At 51.0% G+C, this 21,537-nt stretch overlaps 6 protein-coding genes and 1 non-coding gene across 7 annotated transcripts; 2 read left to right on the forward strand and 5 right to left on the reverse strand.

Moving 5' to 3' along the window:
• Nucleotides 1-223: 223 nt before the first annotated feature.
• Nucleotides 224-812, reverse strand: BO66DRAFT_161442 (uncharacterized protein). The gene has a single exon (XM_025642224.1). The coding sequence runs from the start codon at nucleotides 615-617 to the stop codon at nucleotides 318-320; it is 300 nt and encodes a 99-aa protein (XP_025500844.1). The 5' UTR covers nucleotides 618-812; the 3' UTR covers nucleotides 224-317.
• BO66DRAFT_161461 (putative RNA-binding protein) lies at nucleotides 813-4,271 on the reverse strand. Its single transcript, XM_025642225.1, has 4 exons — nucleotides 3,736-4,271; nucleotides 3,185-3,431; nucleotides 2,186-3,134; nucleotides 813-2,122 (listed from the first exon to the last, which is right to left on the reverse strand). The coding sequence occupies exons 1-4, from the start codon at nucleotides 4,134-4,136 to the stop codon at nucleotides 1,008-1,010; spliced, it is 2,712 nt and encodes a 903-aa protein (XP_025500845.1). The 5' UTR covers nucleotides 4,137-4,271; the 3' UTR covers nucleotides 813-1,007.
• On the reverse strand, nucleotides 4,188-5,247 carry BO66DRAFT_394065 (uncharacterized protein). The gene has a single exon (XM_025647902.1). It carries the CDS (start codon nucleotides 4,836-4,838, stop codon nucleotides 4,407-4,409), a length of 432 nt encoding a protein of 143 aa, XP_025500846.1. The 5' UTR covers nucleotides 4,839-5,247; the 3' UTR covers nucleotides 4,188-4,406.
• Nucleotides 5,248-11,539: 6,292 nt separating this feature from the next.
• On the forward strand, nucleotides 11,540-11,628 carry BO66DRAFT_t251. Its single transcript has one exon. It is a non-coding gene; the product is annotated as a tRNA-Val (tRNA).
• A 627-nt stretch (nucleotides 11,629-12,255) lies between these two features.
• BO66DRAFT_422383 (DNA-directed RNA polymerase III core subunit RET1) lies at nucleotides 12,256-18,451 on the forward strand. Its single transcript, XM_025650046.1, has 6 exons — nucleotides 12,256-12,449; nucleotides 12,509-12,811; nucleotides 12,867-13,371; nucleotides 13,429-13,896; nucleotides 14,552-15,345; nucleotides 15,409-18,451. The coding sequence occupies exons 1-6, from the start codon at nucleotides 12,376-12,378 to the stop codon at nucleotides 18,218-18,220; spliced, it is 4,956 nt and encodes a 1,651-aa protein (XP_025500847.1). The 5' UTR covers nucleotides 12,256-12,375; the 3' UTR covers nucleotides 18,221-18,451.
• A 94-nt stretch (nucleotides 18,452-18,545) lies between these two features.
• Nucleotides 18,546-19,460, reverse strand: BO66DRAFT_473701 (putative indole-diterpene biosynthesis protein PaxU; the record flags this gene model as incomplete). Its single annotated transcript, XM_025653076.1, has 1 exon — nucleotides 18,546-19,460. The coding sequence occupies one exon, from the start codon at nucleotides 19,458-19,460 to the stop codon at nucleotides 18,546-18,548; it is 915 nt and encodes a 304-aa protein (XP_025500848.1).
• Nucleotides 19,461-20,163: 703 nt separating this feature from the next.
• On the reverse strand, nucleotides 20,164-21,493 carry BO66DRAFT_380009 (polyubiquitin-binding protein UFD1; the record flags this gene model as incomplete). The annotated part of the gene is made up of 3 exons (XM_025645884.1): nucleotides 21,389-21,493; nucleotides 21,005-21,322; nucleotides 20,164-20,949 (listed from the first exon to the last, which is right to left on the reverse strand). The coding sequence occupies exons 1-3, from the start codon at nucleotides 21,389-21,391 to the stop codon at nucleotides 20,164-20,166; spliced, it is 1,107 nt and encodes a 368-aa protein (XP_025500849.1). The 5' UTR covers nucleotides 21,392-21,493.
• Between the last annotated feature and the right edge of the window lie 44 nt (nucleotides 21,494-21,537).

The following is a 21,537-nucleotide window of genomic DNA, read 5'->3' on the forward strand; positions in this document are numbered from 1 at the left end:
CACCCTGAGGTGCCTGGAAGGTGGACGCTGCTTTGACTTGGAGTAGTAGAAGAATGGTTTGGGGCAGATCGCGCTCCGATAAGCCAAAGCAAGCACTGAAGATCTCCGCCGGAGAAGAAACGCGGGTAACACGGAGTCACGTGTTTGATGCTTTATGCACCACCCTGGCCATTAATTGTTTATGCTTAGGTGATTTATAGTGGTTCTAACTGTAGAACCGTGATCATAAAGAAAAAAATCCTCTGTTTGATCAACTATGGGTACATCTATGGTACTGTCTCCGATGTTGAACGGCGCTGGCCAATAGAAATTGGTGGTCATAGACCCCAAATGCACTTGCAGCAAAAGAACAAGCACAATGTCGGATGAAGCCCGAAAACAACCATCCGTCCATACTGTCCAGATAAGTCCAGAAAGAACGGCCACAAGCTCCACCGGCAGGCAACAACATAGCAGAGTCCAGGTAGACGACAAAATAGAACGCAAAAGAAGACGAGCAAAACCAGATGATAGTTAATAGAAAACAAGGCGAGAGAAAGATGGCACAAGTAAATCATGGGAAAGTGGATAGAAGCATATTGGGGGAATATTAAAAGAAAGCGCAAGGCATGAGACATCAATCTACCCCCAAGCCAGATACTAGGAAGCTCACTAGTCTGCTGGAATGGGAAACAGACGGCAAAAGGGTTTAAACGACATTGGTCGAAAATTTCTCGTCGAAGGACGTGGCAAACGTAAGCTCTGTTAGCAATGGAAAAAAAATACAGGACATCAAATGTGATAAAAAAGCATGTATCAATGGTTTACATCTTGCCGCCAAGAATGATCCAGATATGCAGTGCATCTTGCGTGAGATAAGGTCTTGTCGTATGGGATCAGTATCCTAATCTTCCAATCTGCTGGCGATATGTCGGTGTGGCCGTGAATCATGAGGATCGTTTCATCGTCTCAATATGAGTACAGTTCAGTAAACATGGGACTGGCGCTTCGTTGTGGAATATCGCAGCTCAGTAGTTGGCGAACACCGGATTCTGGTTACTGTGGTTGCTGTTGGGCTGCGCAATGGCCGAAGCGAAAAGGCTGCTTTTGTCCGCAGCACCGCCAGAACCAGTGTGAGCGGCTGCAACGGAGCCAGGATTGAATGCATATGTCTGGTTTCCAAACTGGGAACCGACATGAGAAATGGGGAATGGGTTGTGTTGATACAAGAATGACTTCTGTGTTGGGCTCTGCAGAGGACCAGGAAGCTGGGCTGAGTTCATTTCATTGGGAGTGACCTGGCCACTGCTAGTAGCGCTGCCCCTGCTAGAGCCCTCTGAGGCCAACATTTTGCCGGCGATGCGACGCCCATGGGGGGTCTGGCGAATAGACGGTAGAATAGGGCGAATACAATCAACAATGCGTGTACGTGTGTCAGCGTCCGCAAAGTCCATTGCTGTTTGCACGACATAATTGGCGAAGGAGTCCCTAAGCATCTTTTCGAGTTCCGCACCTGCCAACATCTCATCAATCAGCTGGCGTCTGATATGGATGTCAGCAGTGCGCAAGCACTTTTCAATCACGTTCGAGCTGAACTTCTGCTTGGACAGAGCGGGAATATTTCCACGGAAAGTCTGGCACAGAGGTTCAGTGAAATGAGGCTCTGCAAGATCCAGAATATACTGCACGACGTAATTTCCGAAAGGATCCTGTACAAGTGCGAAGGCGTTGGATGTAATCTGAGCGATGAGACGCGCCCTCTGCTCGCCAGAAGCGTGATCGATACAACGCTGCAAAACACAACACCCATGCCGGTGAGTTCCGACAACCACACAGTTGGCACCAACAGCATCGTAGATGAACTGGGCGTCTTCTGCAGAGAGGCGGTTGAGACATTTCTGAATAACATGGTTTCCATTCAGGTCTTGAACCAACTCCACCACCTGATCCTTCAAAGCGTGAATCACTGTCTGGATTTGCTCTGGAGTGGAGATGAACTCGATCATCTTCTGAAGAGCTCGGGTGCCATGCTGATTCAAAGCGATCTTCACCAGCTGGTGTGCAGCATTGTTGATTAGAGCCGTACGCTGGTCATCATTTGAATATTCCAGTAGCTTCTGGCACAAGTAATTTCCAAAAGGATCTGTCATGAAAAGGAAATGAGGTCAGCATGGGAGTTGTATAGCAGTGGAGACATGATACGAACCTGTCATAAGCTCGACAACATGCATATGAGTCTCCTCGAAGATCATCTGAACATGTTCTGGACTACGCTCTTCTAGCTTTCTCTGCAAGTACCTACACCCATGCTGGTCCTTACAAAGACCGTACAGTTCGCCCTGATAGTGTTCAAGTGGAAAGTTCGTGAAACGAGACAGCTGGGCAGTATCTGCGTCACCACTCCGACGGGTACCAGCCCCCTTGGCTGGGGCTTCCCCTGGGCGGAAATGACCATAGGCGGAAGGATAGCCATTGAAGGGGGCTGCCGGGTTGTACGCTTGAAGCTGTGTAGGAGCTCCCATAAATGCTTGAAGGCCATACCCGTAGAAGGGTGGCTGGAAGGGAGTCAGTGTGGTTGGCGCAGCAATGTTGCTGTTGATAGCTCCGGCTCCAGTGGTGAGCTGCGGGCCGAACGGAGCAGCACTGGCTTGAAGAATCGTCTGCTGAGGTCGGGACCCCTGGATTTTAGCCTCCTCATGTTCAGGTGAGTCCTTGGGTAAGCGATTGGTAGGACCAGAGCCTGGCATCCGTCCCAGGTTGGCATTATGTGGCTGGAATTGCTCCGCGTGAGTCTTGGGAGGTGTGATAGCCGGGTTGAAGGCATCGCCTTTGACTGTGGGTAGATCGTTCGTGGAGTAGGAGGACTGCAAAGATGTAGGTCGGTTTGAGACTGTTGCAGACATGCTTTCGGTTTTGCCGTCAGCGCCGTAGAGAACGTTCGCTTCAAGCGAGTGTCTGGCGACGTGACGTGCAGGAGTAGCGGAATGAGAGTGGACTTCTTCCGCGGAAGACCCAAGCTGTTCAAGACGGAACATGTTCAGGGCGTTCTGAGGCATGCTCTGATGCGAGGTACGGTGACGGCTGTGAGAGTTCCAGGTCTCAGGGTTCGGGGTTCGCGAGTTTGCCAAGTCTAGAGCATCTGAGTTCGCGGATAACTAGGTAGATGAGTAAGAACAGGATCGTCAAATGTTTCGAGGAGACTTACCAGGCCTGAATCGTCACGTCGTGAGAGAGTAGGAAATTTATCGTCGGGGTCCGTCAATTTGAGATAACTCTTGATATCGGGCGTTGGAATTCGATCCTCGTCCTTCAGCATTGATGGATCGTCTTCGCTGTGGAACAAGTACTTTGCGGCGTTGAAGGACTCCAGACCGGAAGAGCGATCGAAGGAAGTTATATTGGGACGAATCTGGGAGCCTAGCCCAGATGAAGGCATTGAATACCGGTGAATGCTAAGTATTGTCAGTTGGTGACTCTTTTGAGGTATGAAAAGCAAGGCGGTGAGAAGAATCTTTGAGGCGGTGAAAGAGGTATCAAGGAGATGCCAGGATGCTGTGAAAGAAGACAGAGGTGGCATTCCACAGTGGCTTGGGTATATTCACAGCAAGGCCACAGTGAATGAATTGTGTTACTTGCTGACATCGGAGCCTTGCAGGCCGCCTCACTAGACCTTGCGGGCATATGCTCTCAGGCAGTGCCTGAGTATCCGAGAAATGGCAAGACAGTGCCTATGAAAGAGAAAGGGGTGAAACTTACGATGGCCCTGGACGGAAAGAAGATGCAGGCTCCTGGCCGAAATCCTCCTTTTCAGAGTTCCTTCGAGAACCAGGAACAGAGTGAACAGAAAATCGATTTGTCGGGGTCTGCGCAGAGCTATGGTTTACTTGACTCTGGGGAGTTGTCACTTGAGATGGCGCGAAAACGTTGAAGAAGCCAGGAGATGAAGTCACACTGGAGGTTGAAAACCGAGTAGGACGGGTGAAGCCAGGAAGGGTGTTATCATGGTATTCTGGCGGCGTCGTCGGCTCACTGACTGGTCCAGACAAACCGGCTTTGGCGAGATCCTTTGCGATTTGGTCCATTTCCAGCTTCTCTTTCTCGTGTTGCAAGTCTAAGAGTTTCATGTCTTCTTCAAACCTCCGTCTCTGCTCTCGCATGTATTCAATATGCTGGCGCTTTTTCTCAAACTGCAGTCAATTAGCAACAGGGCACCTCTGAGCGCCGAGCACAAGAGAACGCGAGAATGCAAGAACACGATGATTCGCATGCCAAGAACACGGAGATCTGAGGACATGCGCTGGGCTTATAATACATCAGAGTAGGGAAAGCGGTGCTTGTCTACAGACAAGAAGTGGGTGTTCGAGTACAGGAAAGGACAGTTAAGTGGTTGTAAGAACCGCTTCATGAACTGCAAATACAGCCAATAATCACCACACAGGGCAGGAACAAAGGCCTTGCTTGCAAGCACACGGCACATGAGTGTTTAACAAACAGTCATAGTACCGGAACCGCTTGGTCGAACGTGATTGCATAGGAACAAAACACCAGGTCACAACAAGGATATCCAGGAAAGATACCAGACTCACCGATGAAAGGAGATCTAGAGGGTCCGCCGCCGGTGCACCCCCACCAACACCATTCATATAGTTCCATGAGGACACTTTACTCGAGTCTGTTGTGAAGCGGCGTTGGAGATTGGCACGAACGTCACCGGATGGACGCGAAAACGCCGACACGAAGTTCGAATGGGTCGGAGAGAGCGCATTGTAGCCAGGAAATGGAGATTCGGAGGGAGGTGATCGTGGAGAGGGGAATCGCAGCTCGTCGAGGCGTTCACTAAGTCCGTTTTTAAATGCCATGGTAGGCGGGCAGTTTGGGATGAGAATCACTGGACTAATAACCATTCAGGGGTGGCCGTAATCAGTCAGTGAACAGGCTATAACATGGTAGGAACGGAAGGTGATGCGAGTTCGGGGGACGTCAATCTCAACCTGCGATTGCAAGGGAAACAGAGAGAAAGACCGAGATTAAAGCACGAGGGCCAAGGAGTCAGGGATCAATGGCTGGTGGGCGGTGTGCTCCGTGAGATAACGAGCTCTGTACGGAGTAAGGGGACGGGGAGGGGCTGAGGGGTGGTTTGGCGGAGCTGATCTCGGAGAAGAACAGCGACTCACACACAATGAACGCCTCGAGAGTTTATTTTTTCAGGTACGAAAAGAGACTTTGGTGACCACTACTTGTGGACACACAAGTAAGGACAGGCTTGATGGAAGGGGAAGGGATGGGGAGGGTGGAGGAGTGTTGAGGGTAGGTCGCACCCCTAACGATGCGTTCGTGACAATGCGGAGATCTCGGTCAATAGCGGTGGTGGTGAATCACAAGCGTTGGGCGATGGAGTCACTACTGCTTAGGCCCTGCGCTGTCTTTTCCTTTTCCTTTTTTTCTTTTTTTGCCCAGGTGGGGAAGAGGATCAAGAGCAGCGTGGACCAGCAAGTAGCAAAACGAACGAACGAGGGTAGGAAGACTTTGGGGGGGGAGAAAGAATGCAGAATAAGAATGGTAAAATAGAATAAGGATTGATTGTTGTACAGTAGAGAAGGTGTGTCAGGTACGGAGTACACGAGAGGGGATGGAAGAAGGAGAGCGGGCAGGCTGACTGACTGACTAGAGTGTGGGAGGCGGCAACAGAGAGGGGGGGAGGAGGGGGGAGGGGGCAAGGCGTGGGCGGCTGGGAAAGACAAGCGGGGGTCAGGGAGGCGGCGGCGGCGGCCACTGCTGTTTCTGCGATCGAGTTCCGTTTTTTCTCCTTTAAATCTAGAAAAAAGAAAATTGCAATAATATCGAAGAAGCTCTTCTACGTACGTACAGTCAAAAAGTCTGAAGTACTGTAATTGTACATACATACTATTACACAGAGCTATATCTACTTCACTGTTGGTGTCGATGGTGCTTCTACCTTCTTATCGGCGCCCGCCCCCAAGCGTTAGATTGCATCATAACTCTCATCCCTCTTTCTCGAGTATAACTACCTGACCATCTGCCCTCATCTATTTCCTGTTTCTTGACTTGCGCAGTGCAGTCAAGTGCAATTCTGCTAAGCCAGGCAGGTGGCACAATTCGATCTTGAAGATGATCCCTTGAAGACTAATAGGTCCATCCCTGTTCCATTTGTTGATAATCAATCTATTAACCCCTCCGACAGCTGGTGAGCTGTCGCTTTCCAACGACCACCTTTCGGTCGATCATTTGCTTTTTGGGCGGATCATGAATGGATCGCTTCTTCGCGATCAGTAATTGGAGCCAACCGGGTCAATAGACATACTACTGCACGACTTCGTTGGGATGGGGTGGCCAATAGCCACTAAAGTTACCCAAGATTGAACTAGTAATCTATAACTAACTAGCACGCTCCATAATCCATCATCCCCTGGTAATCTCCCTCTCGCAGGGTTGAATATTATGATCATGATTATGTTCACCGCGTTGAATGATCCAAAGTAATTATTGACGAGGAAGTCCTCCGAGCCACGGGCTTGTCGGCCTTGGAGAATGCTCTCCGTTTCCAGCAGCGCAACGAACCGGTATCGTCGGAGATCACAACCATGATGATGAAGGAAAGTCTGTTCATGATGGGGCTTATTACCGATCTCCTCCCTGCTGGAGATGTTGCAAGGGGGTTCCCTGCTCGGTGTGCTGGTTCGAGAGCGTGGCTCTCTGCAAGTGTCTTCGCATCAAGTGGAGACAAGCCAGTTGACTAAACCGAAAACTGTGACGGCGGATTGCGCCCTGGCCACCGCACGTACTGTGCCTGGGCCAAAGCATCCCACCGGATACCCTAGTCTAGTTGGAGTCGTTGGACACTGAGAGAGAGATCGGGCTCTCGAACAAGTACATCCTGCTGCAATGAACGACGAGTGATATTTTCGAGTGCTAATAGCGGCTGCGGTGCAAGTCATGGTAGTCTCGAGAAACACCAATGTATCGAGCATAGGCCTAAATTCTTTCTTTTTTTTTCGGCCCTCCAGGACCATGACTGTGCATGTAGTAAGACGGAATGATCCTCTGATTCAGACCCCGTCTGAGGATACTCATACCTAAATTAGCGCATGGGATCTGCGTCATGAATATCACCGATCGTGATCAAGGTTAGTTAGCCCAAGCTGTCAGAGAGGCTTTGGGACTTTTGGAGGATTCGCCTCTTGAACGATACCGCGGGCCCAGGCAGTGATCTTGGCCGGATTACCACCCTTTCTTTGTCTTGTTGACATCCATGATACTTCCACCAGGTCACCCTACCCTCTTCTCCAAAGAAACATTAGGTTTCTGGCCAGGTACTAATTTTGAACCGGGAGTCCGTACCAGGGTTCATGACCGGATCTTCACAACTATGAATGCAACAATTAACGGTGCTGTCAGCCTCTACCCATGGATCAAGCAAATCAACGAGCCAACTCGAGGGAAAAGGGGGGAAGACGCGCGTGGCGTGTAGTCTAAGCGTATCATACATAAGCAAAAAATAGAAGGTCGAGGCCAAATTGATCATGGATGATTCAATTCCAGTCTCATTGCAGTGCTGTTCTTCCGGGTCGTAATTTCGCCATCATGGATCATGTCAGGCTGAGTGGCTGTCAGCGGATGATTGGTGCAGCAGAGGAGAAGCGGTGTACCACTTCTCCGCTTCCTTCCATCGCCTTCATTGTTTTACATTGTCTTAGCCTACTAGGTACAGTACTCCGTACCAGGTAGTAAGTACGGGGCACTCCCTCTTCGTCTCCTCACCTTGACGTTTTGACCGCTGTCTGTCATCCGCCCATCTTCTGAGACCCTTCATACTCGAGATTTGGACCTTCAGGGGACAAATTGTGACACCTCCACAGCTCGGACGATATGTGGGGTACTAGGAAGGGCTTGGTTCTTGCGCCCGGCTACCAACCAATTCGCCTACTTGGTTAGGCGATCTGTACATCATTCCATGAGATGAGAGTCAAATTCAATCCCACTAGGTATGATCAGGTACTTACCCTCATCGCTTGTTGGGTAGGCATCGTACCATGGTCACAATGATGTGCGGGACGGAGGCTATTTTAAAATACCTAACTTTGAGATCCAATTTGATCTGGTGCATGCCTATGATGCTAATTTACACCTACTTGGAGAACTACAATTAGTAAAGCATGTATTGTTCGATCCTCTGCTCCGCAGGCTACTTCGGCCCCAGACGATCTACCGCCGCACGGAGAGATATAGGTAGTGTGTTTCATAGTAATCTCAGCACATTATCCTCTGCGGATTGTTTCAGATTCGTCAAGTCCTACTAGTCAGTAATTTAGCGTGATAAGTGGCTAAAAATCGAACTGCATCTGGTTGATCATGTATGGCACCTTTCATCGTCTTCCACCTTGTTTGAACAGGCGCTGGGCTTTGCGTGGTCAACCACGAGTCGATGGGATCAAAATAACACGTGATGAAGGAGAATAATTCAATATATGATCTGTATCATGCAATGCATTTCCCGTCTCTCCGCGGTGCACGAGGGGCTTTCCACCAGCTGCAACTGATCGTTATCAAACAACCTTGATTATCTCCGAAAGGGAGGGGAGAGTCAACTGCCAGGTGGCGAGGCACCCTTCATTTCCCCTCTCCCTCCCTCCATCCCTCCAAATTGCGGTCAGAAAAGCACCCACCGCCACAGCAATCTTCATTACTCATTTGCTCTCTTGCGCATACCTCTAGCCGACTCCAGACTTTAGCTCTGATGTTGTGCGGTGCGTCTGATGTCAAATGTGCGCGAACCGCGCCTTCGCCTTAACCCACATTTGGCGCCGACAAGCCTAGCTCGCGATCAGAGACACAACATATCTATCCTCTTGAACCGATCACTCTCATGCCCAACCCCGCACACTATGTAGCTGGAAGGGTATAAGGTGGTTCCAATTGGGTTCACCGGAGTTTTCTGCATATGTGATGTCCAATGCGGCCATCACTGATGAACTGTCCGCCGACCTTGAGGACGAATCTCAATGAAAGGAAGAGTCCCCTGCCAGTATCCCGAATCAGCATTACATTTGAAATCCTTGTGTAGATACCACGGCTAATTTATCCATTATACCATTGCATTGAATATCAGTGGTCTATAGTGTATAACCTGAACAAGTTGCGAGTTTGTTCAGCCGACGAAACCACACCAAGTAGGCGCACGGTGCTTGGGCTTGATCATGGCCAATATCGATTATATGCCTGACCGAATCCCACCAAGTGTCAATCAACTGCCGAAATCTTTTCATCTATCGGCTCACTACTATTTGTAGCTCACTGTCCGATAGCTCGCACGAGTCCAGTTGCTCGAAAAGCAGGTTTTCTCCAAGAGACTGTTCGCATACCCTCATGCCGAGCTTGGGTAACCATGCCTGCACTCTTTCCAAGCAAGATTACTCTCCTCCACAGCGTGGAATCAATTCTGGTCGGCTTTTTGGTGAAAGTGACTCTGAACTGATCAATGGACTTGTCAGGAGGGTAAATCTGTGGCACGACCAAGATCTTCTGTACAGAAGTCAAAGGGTTAACCAGCTGACGTATCGTGTCCAGGCACGTTAGATTGTGATAGGGCTTGGTATTGTGGTCAATGTTCAGCGACAGGCTTGTCTTTTGATTGCCTGAGATGCCGGTGCAGGTGCTACGGCTACCTCTTAGGAGCTCGATACCCAAAATCTCTATGCGAAAGAGAAGGTTCAATACTTGGGATGCATCAGACTTCCATGTGCCTGCCTAAAGGTGTGGTTCGCAACAAGCATGAATGTTCTTTTCAGTAATGACTTGGACGAGGCGCTGGTCACGCAAGATCCTGGGGCTTCATAAAAGACAGATAAACAACAAATACTCAACAGAGAGAAACAAAGTACTTGATCGTGACTCAGTTGGTAGCGTGCAGTCCCAAGCATTCTCGTGATCGGAATGGCTCACCTTTTGTTGAGAGGAATATCCCGCCGAACACAAGGAGATGGGCCAGCATCTCGCCACGGTCTCTTCAAGCCAACCTACGTCACCAGTAGTCTAGTCACGCAGGCCATAGTGAATCTTGTTAGCAAGTAGAAAAATCAGGGTACCTCAAAGGAGGGAATCAATCCAAGCTGCGTAGGAAGAACTTGCAAATCGAAACAGCTCTTTGAGTGGTGATCTATTGCACATCCCTTCAACCCATTTGAACCGGATCTGTCTCCAATCAATAATCTTTTAGCTTTCAATCATTGACTATACAATCCCACAGAGCTCTCGCCCCTTCTCGCACCAAACAAAGGGCATAGAGAAAGCCTAAGACTTGAGCGGACATGGTCCCTTTCCTCCTTGAGGAGTAGGGCATCATAAAACCGCGTCACTCGAGCCACATCCCAAGCATCGGGTCGAGAAGGCGCAAAGCCAGATCCCGCAGGCCACGAGAAAGAGGAGAAAGCAGGGGCAAAATAACACGCGATCGACCTAAAATCAAATATGGGTGTGGTCCCGGGGCGAGGTCGATTATAAGCAAAGTCCTTCTCTTTCTTAGCCCTTGGGAGGGAAAGCTCCCGGGGTCATAATAGCCGCATGCATGGATGCACATGTAGGCCCTAAGGTGACATGCTCTTCGTGCACTGTGCTGTATATGTACAGGAGTACCCTCTATGTAGCCCTGAGTAGAAGAAAATCCATGACACTGCTTGACTTCTAGCTAGCATAGCTCGGCGCGGTCAATGAACTCGAAGACATGACTAAGGTCTGGCCTGAGCAAATGCGCAGTGGGGAAAAATATGAAGGAGAGAAAGCAGGGCGTTTTCTTCTTTCTGCGTCTCTCATAGCCCCAGCCGGATTGGATCGAATTGCCTGGCTGTACAAATTGTTAGCGATCTATTGCCGCTCATTTGATGCTCTACTCACACTAGTCGGTACCTGATAACCAGCCGACAAGAGTGTCTGCCGTCAGATAGTACTAGCACACGCAGCGCATCGCATCAAAGAGAGCTGAGTGAAAGTATGCTCATTTTCGCAAACCCCATGAGTGAGAGCTTGGACTGTCAGGAGCTATCATTTATGCATAGGGGATCAAGCTTTGCTCGCCCCCTCAGACATGGCGACTGTTCATCCAAAGAGGCACTCGGGAGACTGTTGCGCCAGCGGCTCTGTCATGTGTCACTCCGTGTGAGGATGAGGTGCTTGGCTGGGGATCAATCTAGCTGCGGGAGCAACCGCGTTGATCATGGACGCGAGGCCATCAATGCACGGACCAGTTCAACCAGTCACTTAGGAAACTCTTTTCGACGAGGACTCGGCTCGACCCAACTGATAAATCCAATGCCTGAAAGGGCTGAGGTTATTCACCTCGCAACGGCCCGGTTCCCAGCCACAACATGGATCTCACCTTGGACTTTCGCTTCTTCGAATGGATTTGATGCTCAGAATGAACATTGCCAGACTCACACCGAAAAGTAATCCCTTTGATATTAGCCATTCTGGTTATCGACGAAGACTATAATTCTTTCCAAGACACATCTGGAATATAGTTGCATTTGAAGAATATTTAGTTTATATTGACCGACTGGCCTAGTGGTTACGGCGCTCGTCTTACAATCTCCACATTGATTACACGAGAGATCGCAGGTTCGATCCCTGCGTCGGTCATATACTTCTGCAATTTCTTTTTGCTCTCGCTCCGAGGCCTACATATCTCTCCAACACCAAAGACTGTGTCATTGATCTCTTGAGTAGTCTGTTGTGACCTTTCTCAAGCAAGAAATGTCTTCTGAAACACACTTGCTCATGAATGATATGTTCTTTTGCGTCCTCCCTGGTTCGTTGAAACCACACTCTCTTCGCAAACTACAAGTCATGTTTACAGATGTTGAGACGCGCATTCCTTCTGTACTGGCGATTGTACGATTTAAAGTATTTTTCTAGCTGAAGAGATAGAGTGGTGCATCTATCAGTATAAGCAAAAGTGTCTATGGCTAGCCATCATGGTAAGACTGTCTAATTTTTGTGCCCATGCACACTAGCATTTATGTATGCCTCACTAGTGCAAGCATACCTGGGTCGATATGAGTGTATCTTTACAGCGTATTCTCAATGGCCTTCGCTCCCTGGTAGCATGCAGTCCTGACATAAGAAAATCACGAAGCATCTTTGTCCAGACTGGCCACTGCAGAAGTGCTGAGATTACTAGTAGTTCGATGGTGAGGGTGGGTCGTATCAAATGCCGTCAGTGGATCCGGGTGTTTCCAGAGCTATGGTCCCTTTCCCCTCTTTCATTGTTCCCTTTAACTGCCCCTCTTTCTCTCATGGTTTATGAAAAGCATCGGTCTCACAACCAGTTGTTAATTCTGAGGCTCATCTTGTGATTCCACCCTGCCCTCCCACAATCCTATAACCATGAAAATCCTCCAGAAACCTCCGCGATATGTCACTGCTAGTATATTGTGCTCCTGCGGAGGACTCCTCTTTGGGTACTTATTTGCTTCTGACCCCAGTTATCTCAACTTCAATACTAATGCCTAAATATTAGAATGGATACAGGGATCATTGGCCCCGTGACCGTCATGGAAAGTTTCACCTCACGGTTCGGAAGCCAGGCTGCAGTGATTCACGGGCTGATCGTGTCGTCCATCCTTATTCCTGCCGCAATATCTTCATTCTTTGCAGGTTACTTGGCAGACAAACTGGGTAGGCCAAAAGGCATCAGTATTGGTGCCTTGATATTTGGAATTGGAGCAGGCCTCGAGGCAGCAGCTGTTCACATTGGCATGTTCGTAACAGGGCGATGCATCGAGGGCATAGGGGAGGGCTTGTACCTTGGAACTTTGGTAGTGTATGTCCGACCTCCCTCCCCTCCAAACAAAGTCAGTCTGTCTGACGCTACACAGTTATATTTGCGAGATTTCGCCGCCCGACGTCAGAGGTGCTTTAACCACCGGCCCTCAGTTGCTCATCACACTGGGTTTGGTAGTGGGTTTCTTCACATGTTATGGAACGGCTCGCCTGGAATCTTCATTCTCGTGGCGTACTCCCTTCCTGATTCTTGCTTGTTTGGCAGTGGCTTTCTCGGTTGCTTCTTGGCTCTGGCTGGTCCCGTCGCCCCGATGGTTGACCATTCACGGTCGCCGAACCGAGGCTACTGCGGCTTGGGACTACCTGGGGGTAAGCCAGGCGGAACGCGAGAAGGCTGAAATTGAGCAGGACAGAGTTCTTGTCGCTGAAGTTGTAAGCACCTCCAGCAGAGAACGTGCTTCATCAGTTCCTCAGGCCCAAGCAAAGTCAGCCAAGGACAAGATTTTCGATCTCTTCTCTAAAGACGTTCGGACTCGCACCATTCTAGCTGTCTTCCTCATGGGAATGCAACAGCTCAGTGGGATTGACGGTGTTCTTTATGTAAGGTTCTCCTCGCCAACCTCTGGTGATCACAGCACTCATCTCTTGTCTTCTCAGTATGCTCCTCTTCTATTCGAGCAAGCAGGACTTGCATCCTCGTCAGCAAGCTTCTTCGCTTCCGGCGTCTCTGCAATTGTTATTTTCGCTGTCACTATCCCTGCACTCATATGGGCCGACAAATGGGGTCGTCGACACAGTACCATTTATGGTGGCATCGGCCTCAGCATCACGATGCTTCTGATAGGAGCTCTATATGCAAGCAGGGCAGTTCACAGCTCAAGTGGAGCGGGGCGATGGGTAGTCATAGTCAGCATCTACATATTTGCCGTGATATACTCTTTGAGCTGGGCTGTCGGCATTAAGATCTATGCAGCAGAGATACAGCCACAAAGGACTCGTGCCTCAGCAACTAGCTTAGCTCACGGGAGCAACTGGGCGGCTAACTTCCTAGTAGCACTTGCTACACCAATTCTACTTTCGAGAAGCAGCTTTGGTGCATATTTCCTATTCGCGGGATGCACACTTGTCACGACCTTTGTATGCGCAGTCATGATGCCAGAGACCAAAGGCAGATCGCTGGACGAGATCGAAGAAGCATTCAAGTCGAAGGCTGTGGGCTCGCAGTCCCTCCTGAATGTTCTTCGCCGGACCACCCGATCTATGCCCTGATCAGCGATGGTCGCCCGGAATAATTCGATCTGTGCACAAATTGCAATTGAACTGATGACAACCGACAGATTCAAGGGGTGGGTCAAAGCGTCAGCGTTAGCCGGAGATAAGGTAAAACAGCGGGCGGGGCCGAATGACATTCTGATTTGGGGTTAGCACGAGAATTTGTAAGCCGGATTAAGATCTAACCATATAAGGATAGCTTCGGATTATGTAACCTGCCCCTCTGCCGAATGGAAAATAGTTCGGATAATCCCCTCGCTGATAAAGAAGAAATTGTGCCGTCAATCTAGAATGCCGTGACGCCCGCTCTTCACCACCCTTGATCGACCTGCAGCAAGACCCGCAAGTTCTGATCAGCAATGCCTCCTCGTAGGAGAGCGCCGATTTCTGCGGCCAACTTGCGGTCCACGCAATCTGGAGAGGTAAGTTGGAGTTAAAAAAAAGAAAGATTTCCGCGCCGTCTCTCGCCGTCTCTCGCCGCCCTCATTAACCTTATGCGACGTCTTAGGCCGCTGCCTCTTCCAGGCCAGGAACCACCGATGCTTCCAAACGCAGACGCGCCTCTCAGTCCAAACCTGCTCCGCCCCCAGAAGAGCCAACTCCCGTCGTCGAGGAACAGCCGCAAGCTTCCGATGAGGAGCATTCTCACACTTCGTACCGCCACCGAGATCCCTTCGATGCTCTTCTCGAGCCGTTCTACTACAACAAGGGCCTAACGGATCCGATCAACACCGCCAAGGATAAATGGAACCTGCTGCCGGCATTCCTCAAGGTCAAAGGTCTGGTGAAGCAGCACATTGACTCATACAACTACCTGGTCGAGGTCCAATTGAAGAAGATCGTCGAATCCAGCTCCACAATCCGCAGCGATGTCGACCACAACTTCTACATAAAGTTCACCAACATCTACCTGGGATTCCCTCGACGTGCAGACGAGCCGCAAGATGTCCGGGCCGATTTCTCAGAGTCCACTGTGGCCCCGCACGAATGTCGCCTTCGTGACACAACCTACGCGGCGCCCATTCAAGTCGACTTTGAGTATGTTCGTGGACGCCAAAGGGTTATGAGGAAAGGTGTGGCCATTGGAAGAATGCCGGTCATGCTTCGGAGTTCGAAGTGCGCGTTGGCGAACAAGACTCCAGCGGAGATGTCCGTCTTGAATGAGTGCCCTCTTGACCCTGGTGGTTATTTTATCGTCAACGGTACAGAGAAGGTCATCCTCGTCCAGGAGCAGTTGAGCAAGAACAGAATCATCGTCGAGACGGATCCCAAGAAAGAGATTGTCCAGGCCTCGGTCACTAGGTAACACTCTGCCGCTTTTCCCCCATTCCATTGGTGGGCACTGGTACTAATCTCTTTGTGCAGTTCTTCCAACGAACGTAAATCCAAAAGTTATATCGTGTTGAAGAAAGACAAGCTCTACGTGAAACACAACGTTCTCAGCGAGGACATCCCCATTGTGATCCTGCTCAAGGCCATGGGTATCCACACCGACAAAGAGATGCTCTTGCTCGTCGCCGGTGTCGATAAGGTCTACCAGGAAGATTTTGCGATCAATTTCGAAGAGGCGATCAAGCTTGGTATCTATACCCAGCAACAGGCACTCGACTGGATTGGCGCACGGATTAAAATCAACCGCAAGCAATCCACATATCGCCGAACTCATGTGCAAGAGGCTGTGGAAGCCATCGCTTCCGTTATCATCTCTCACATCGAAGTCAAGAACATGGATTTCCGACCTAAGGCTATCTATGTCGCCCACATGGCTCGTCGTGTTCTCATGGCTAAGAATGATGCTACTCTGGTAGACGATCGCGACTATCTCGGAAACAAGCGGTTGGAACTGGCTGGCCAGCTGTTGGCTCTGCTTTTCGAGGACTTGTTCAAGAAGTTCTGCTTCGATATCAAAATGAACATCGACAAAGTGCTGAACAAGCGGAATCGTGCCGAGGCCTTTGATGCATATAGCGTGATTACGATGCACAGCAACCACATTACTCAAGGAATGAACCGCGCTATTTCCACCGGAAACTGGAGTTTGAAACGTTTCCGCATGGAGCGTGCAGGTGTGACACACGTGCTAAGTCGGTTGAGTTACCTTGCCGCTCTGGGTATGATGACGCGTATCAGCAGTCAGTTCGAAAAGACCAGAAAGGTCAGTGGTCCCAGAGCACTGCAACCATCCAACTTCGGTATGCTCTGTCCGGCCGATACTCCGGAAGGTGAAGCTTGCGGTCTCGTGAAGAACTTGGCACTCATGACCCACATCACAACGAATGACGAGGAGGGCCCTATCCGGAACTTGATCTTTATGCTCGGTGCTGAAGACATTTCCACAGTCGGTGGAAAGGAACTTTATGGCCCGGGCTGCTACACTATCTCGATCAATGGTACTCCTATGGCGCTCACTCGACGACCGAAATTTTTCCTCAATGCTTTCCGAAGACTCCGTCGGATGGGTCGAATCTCCGAGTTCGTCAGCATTTACATCAACCACCACCAGCGGGCTGTTCACGTAGCCACCGATGACGGAAGAATCTGCAGACCGCTTGTCATTGTTGATAACGGCAAATCTCGCGTGAAGGCCCATCATCTTGAGAAGCTGCGGGATGGTACCATGGCTTTCGACGACTTCCTTGCTCAGGGATTGGTGGAATATCTTGATGTGAACGAGGAGAACGATTCATTAATTGCTATCTACGAGAAAGATATTACTGAAACAACGACTCACCTGGAGATTGAGCCGTTTACTGTTCTTGGAGCTGTCGCCGGTCTGATCCCGTATCCCCACCACAACCAGTCGCCCCGTAACACTTATCAATGTGCTATGGGTAAACAAGCAATCGGTGCGATTGCTTCGAATCAATTCTTGCGGATTGATTCTATCTTATATCTCATGGTCTACCCGCAGAAGCCGATGGTCAAGTCCCGCACGATCGAGCTGGTCAAGTACGACCAACTACCCGCTGGACAAAATGCAACTGTTGCGGTTATGAGTTACTCAGGATACGATATTGAGGATGCCCTCGTGTTGAACAAGGGATCTGTGGATCGTGGATTCGGAAGATGTCAGGTGTTCAAAAAATACGTCACCAACTTGAAGAGTTACTCGAACGGCACCAAGGACCGCTTGAGTGGACCGCAGTACGAGAACGATGCTCCGATCAGGAAACATGCCCTGCTCGAGAGCGATGGTCTGGCTGCTGTGGGTGAGCAGGTCAACGCCGGTGAAGTCTACATCAACAAGTCCACGCCCGACCAGTCGATGTCCTCTGGGTTCGCCAGCTCTGACCCTGGCCGGCCCGTTTCTTATATGCCAACTCCCATGACCTACAAGCTTCCCGATCCTGCTTACATTGACAAGGTCATGATTTCTGTGACCGAAAACGAGAACCAGCTGGTCAAGGTCTTAACTCGACAAACACGTCGTCCCGAAGTCGGTGACAAGTTCTCCTCCCGTCACGGACAGAAGGGTGTCGTGGGTATTATCGCCGACCAAGCCGACATGCCCTTTACCGACCAAGGAATCAACCCGGACATCATCATGAACCCTCACGGTTTCCCCTCTCGCATGACAGTCGGAAAGATGTTGGAGCTTGTTGCAGGCAAAGCCGGTGTCTTGGCCGGCCACCATGGCTACGGCACTTGCTTCGGCGGCACTCCGGTTCAAGAGGCGTCTCAGATCCTGATCGACCACGGCTTCAGCTATGGTGGTAAAGACTATCTTACCTCCGGTATCACGGGCGAGGCTCTGCCATTCTATGTCTTCACCGGTCCCATCTACTACCAGAAACTCAAGCACATGGTGCAGGACAAGATGCACTCGCGTGCTCGCGGACCGCGCGCCATTCTCACCCGCCAGCCCACGGAGGGTCGTTCCCGTGACGGTGGTCTCCGTCTCGGTGAGATGGAGCGTGATTGTCTGATTGCGTACGGTACCAGTCAGCTGCTGCTGGAGCGACTGATGATCTCGTCTGATCGACACGAGATCGATGTGTGCGAGCAGTGTGGTTTCATGGGCTATCTGAACTGGTGTCAACGGTGCAAGTCCTCTCGGAGTGTGGTGAAGATGGCAATTCCGTACGCCGCCAAGCTTCTCATCCAGGAGCTGATGAGTATGAATGTCACTGCGCGATTGAAGTTGGAAGATGAGTTTCCCGAGATGAAGGGTCGGTAGACGAAGACGGTTCAAAACATCAACAACAAAAGCACTTCTGTCAGTCTTCCATTTTTGGCGAGATATATAAAGTAAACCAAACGGAAGGGAAAAAGTTCAGGTCATTTGAGAGACAAAAAAGGAGGCGTTTAGAGCATCATTGGGAGGCTCCCGCTTGGGAAAGGGGGTTTTCGCTTGTACATAACGTTTGCATGCATAGCGCTCGGCGATGCGGTCGAATTTGAATAGAACAGTTTTGACTTATAAGAGTATCATACAAACACTGCCAGGTGGATATGTATACCGGTATTTCACTCACACGCCTTCAATTGACAGTACTGTCCGTCTAAACCCCGCCAAAATACCTCCGCACGACCCCCCAGTACCGGTCCGGATCGGTCCTCATATGCGACACATGCGCCGACCCGTCAAACTTGACCCTCTCGACCTCCCACCCCTGCCGCGCAACCTCCTCAGCATGACTCTCCACATCCCTCGCATCGACCACCCGATCCCCCTCGGAGTACAGATAACATCTCCTCGGCGCAGCCTCCGCCCCCTCCGTGCGGGAACCCCCCCGCACCACCAACCCCGCATCCACCGTCCCCCGCCGCCCGACCATCACCCCATCCGCGCGCGGCATGACGGTTGTCAACAGCATCGACCACCCCATAATCCCCGCCAGCACCAGCATCCCCAGCAGCCGCAGCACCGGGTTCGCCGGCAACCCGACGGCCAGCGCGCGCATGCCGCCGCGGAAGGTCGAGGTGCCCGGCGCGCTGTCGTAGAGCATGGCCTCGACGGCCAGCGGGCGGCCCGTGGCAGCCCGGTAGGCCTCGAGCAGGTGGGCGACGGCGAAGGTGCCGCCGTTGGAGAACATGTGGATGTAGACGCGGGGGTGGGAGGAGCCCGGCCCGCGGCTTGGGTCGTCCCGGCTGGTTGTTGCGTCGGCGGCGGCGGCGGCCCGGAGAGCGGTGACGGCGGGTTGCAGGCGCGCGTGCTGCGTGCGGGCGGTGAAATTAATCAAAAAGTCCAGGGAGGTGGAGAGCGTGTACAGGATCGTGGCGCGGGGGTAGAGGTCGAGGTAGGTGGTTAGGTATTTGGTGAGGGTGCGCGGGTGGGCGTTCATCCAGAAGGCGAGGATTATGATCTGCTCTGGTTTGTGGGGAGCATTGGCTGGACAGTGGATGTAGACGGAGGGGGAGAGTTGGGTGAAGGCTTTGAGGGGGTTGGGGGGAGGGGTGGATGCGGTGGTGGTCATTGTTTTGCTGTAGTGGTGTGTCTCTTTGGAATTGAATTGCGAGGTCTGGAGGGTGAGAGAGAACTTGAAGGAAGGGCAGGTTTGATTGTTTTTGTGTAGAACGGTGTAGTTATTCGGTAGATCCTATAGAATTCTATCCGAGGCAAGAAATCGGGGAGAAAAAGAACGTCAACACTCGGGAGGTTTCTTTGGTATAAATTGGAAGGATACGGAGTTGCGCTAGCCAGACTCTGGAATCCTAGATTATACGATCAGCCACCCGGCTTACCGTCACTAGAGGTAGTATTTATGACTCGTTGATTTTTCAGCTCCTAAGCACTAGACTCGAGCATCACTTCAAGAGTGGAGAGTCTTTGACATGGCGGCAATGCGGATTTTATGATTACTCACTGGTCAGCATGCCCCCCCCCCCGGGAACATCATTGTAAGGGCTGCATGCCTTGCACCTGGGCACAATGAATAACACGAGAAAAACCTCCCGATCAGAATTGGTACTAAAGCTAAACCTATCAAACGCCAGTCCTCGCTATGCTCTAATATCGTCCTGCTTTTGTCCCGTGTCTCAGTCTATCACTCATGAGTTTGTCATTCAACCCCAGGAATGTCCCGAACCTAGGGCTTGTATAAGGGCTTGGGTCTCAATGCGCCCGTAAGACATTGCCGGACCTGCGTTGCACCGTTTCGAATTGCTCGCTGTTCTCGACTAGGTAGGCGTAGCAGAGCCACTGGCGTCCTTCTTCTTTCCTCTCAACGTTTGCCCGGATCCTTGGAATCGGGGCTTGTCTCCTTCAACAACCTGCCCGGTTTCATCGCGCTTCTTCACAGGCTTGATTGCGTATCCAAAGAAAAGCTGATTCGGGGGCAGTCGAAGAGGCTGCGGCCCGTTGGTTCTCCTGACCGGAGGAGGATGCTGAGGGTTGGTAGCACCAGGTGTGGGAGTGGATGGTTTGGGTGTGGGGGTTTTACTACCCTTCTTAGCGTTCAAACGCTGTCCACCGACAAGGAAGTTTGACGACACAGCCCTTGCTCCGGCAGCGGCGTCGGTTGACTCGGGTGCGATGGCAGCATAATTGATTGACTGTGCCATGGTGCCATGGGGATGTAGCAAGCCACCGGACGGCAACTTGCCGCTTACTCCGCTGCGAGGCGTACTGGTTCCACTGGGACGTTGCGGCTCCTCGTAGCCCACCGGAGGCGCAAAGTCGACTTCAAGGTCGGTCTCGAGGACTGAAATAGCGTTGCTCTGGCCAGAAGGCTTGGTTTCTAAGACAGCCATCTCGTAGACCTGGTCGTTGTAGGCGAATGTGAAGACGTCACCCTTGGTCAGGCAAGAGAAGTTTCGGAAGGCATTCTCCAACACGGCCTTGGGGTCGCTGATGTCGAGGAAACTGGTTGACTGAGCCTGTAGCTTGATGAACTGGCCCGGTGATAGGTCGGTGGATTTGATCTGAACTAGATCGCCAGGCTCCAGAAGAAGTGTTTGCATCAACTATAGCACCAATTATCAGCTCTGCGACCATGTATAGGTTGTGGCAGGGACCTACCCAGAATGGCAGGTAGATCTTCCCCTCCTCCGCAATGAATTCCAAGACACCCGCATGGGTCATTCTTTCCCTGGCACCATTGTGAAGCTCAAACAACATGGGGTATGTGATATGCAAGCGCGTCAGCTTGTCCAAAGCGCTAGGCGGCATGATGACCTTGCCGCCGTGGTTGACATTTTCTCTCTCTGGACCGGGCATCATCGCAACAGGGTAGCATCGGTAATATTCATCGAAACGGCGGGCTGCTCCTCCACGACGAAGCATACTGGAGCCAAGCACCCCCTCCATCGGATCGTCCTCCCAGTAACCGGGCTGAAACTGCTTCCGTTTAGTATGGGATATCTGAGTGACTTGACGGCGTGCAAGCGGGGAGGGGGAACCCACCATGACCAACGGGAGCTAGCTAAGGAGATGATTGGAAGCTGGAAGAGATATGAGTGTTGGGAACAAGACTCAATAGCGGCTTGTGATGAATGGTATGGCCGAAGGTGACGAGCCCGGGAAGAGATGTCAAGAAGTACTGAGGTGTAGCA

Source organism: Aspergillus aculeatinus, assembly GCF_003184765.1.
Source record: "Aspergillus aculeatinus CBS 121060 unplaced genomic scaffold BO66scaffold_45, whole genome shotgun sequence".
NCBI lineage: Eukaryota > Fungi > Ascomycota > Eurotiomycetes > Eurotiales > Aspergillaceae > Aspergillus > Aspergillus aculeatinus.

Bases quoted from the DNA above. Each gene is read 5' to 3' on its own strand.
- BO66DRAFT_161442 (XM_025642224.1), bottom strand. From the start codon at position 617: ATGTCTCATGCCTTGCGCTTTCTTTTAATATTCCCCCAATATGCTTCT.
- BO66DRAFT_161461 (XM_025642225.1), bottom strand. From the start codon at position 4,136: ATGCGAGAGCAGAGACGGAGGTTTGAAGAAGACATGAAACTCTTAGAC. The intron at 3,135-3,184 runs GTAAGTCTCCTC...TCATCTACCTAG, and splicing joins GACGTGACGATTCAGGCCTG to TTATCCGCGAACTCAGATGC. The intron at 2,123-2,185 runs GTTCGTATCATG...TTTTCATGACAG, and splicing joins TGTTGTCGAGCTTATGACAG to ATCCTTTTGGAAATTACTTG.
- BO66DRAFT_394065 (XM_025647902.1), bottom strand. From the start codon at position 4,838: ATGGCATTTAAAAACGGACTTAGTGAACGCCTCGACGAGCTGCGATTC.
- BO66DRAFT_422383 (XM_025650046.1), top strand. From the start codon at position 12,376: ATGAAAATCCTCCAGAAACCTCCGCGATATGTCACTGCTAGTATATTG. The intron at 13,372-13,428 runs GTAAGGTTCTCC...TTGTCTTCTCAG, and splicing joins GGATTGACGGTGTTCTTTAT to TATGCTCCTCTTCTATTCGA. The intron at 13,897-14,551 runs GTCACGACCTTT...GCGACGTCTTAG, and splicing joins TATTCGCGGGATGCACACTT to GCCGCTGCCTCTTCCAGGCC.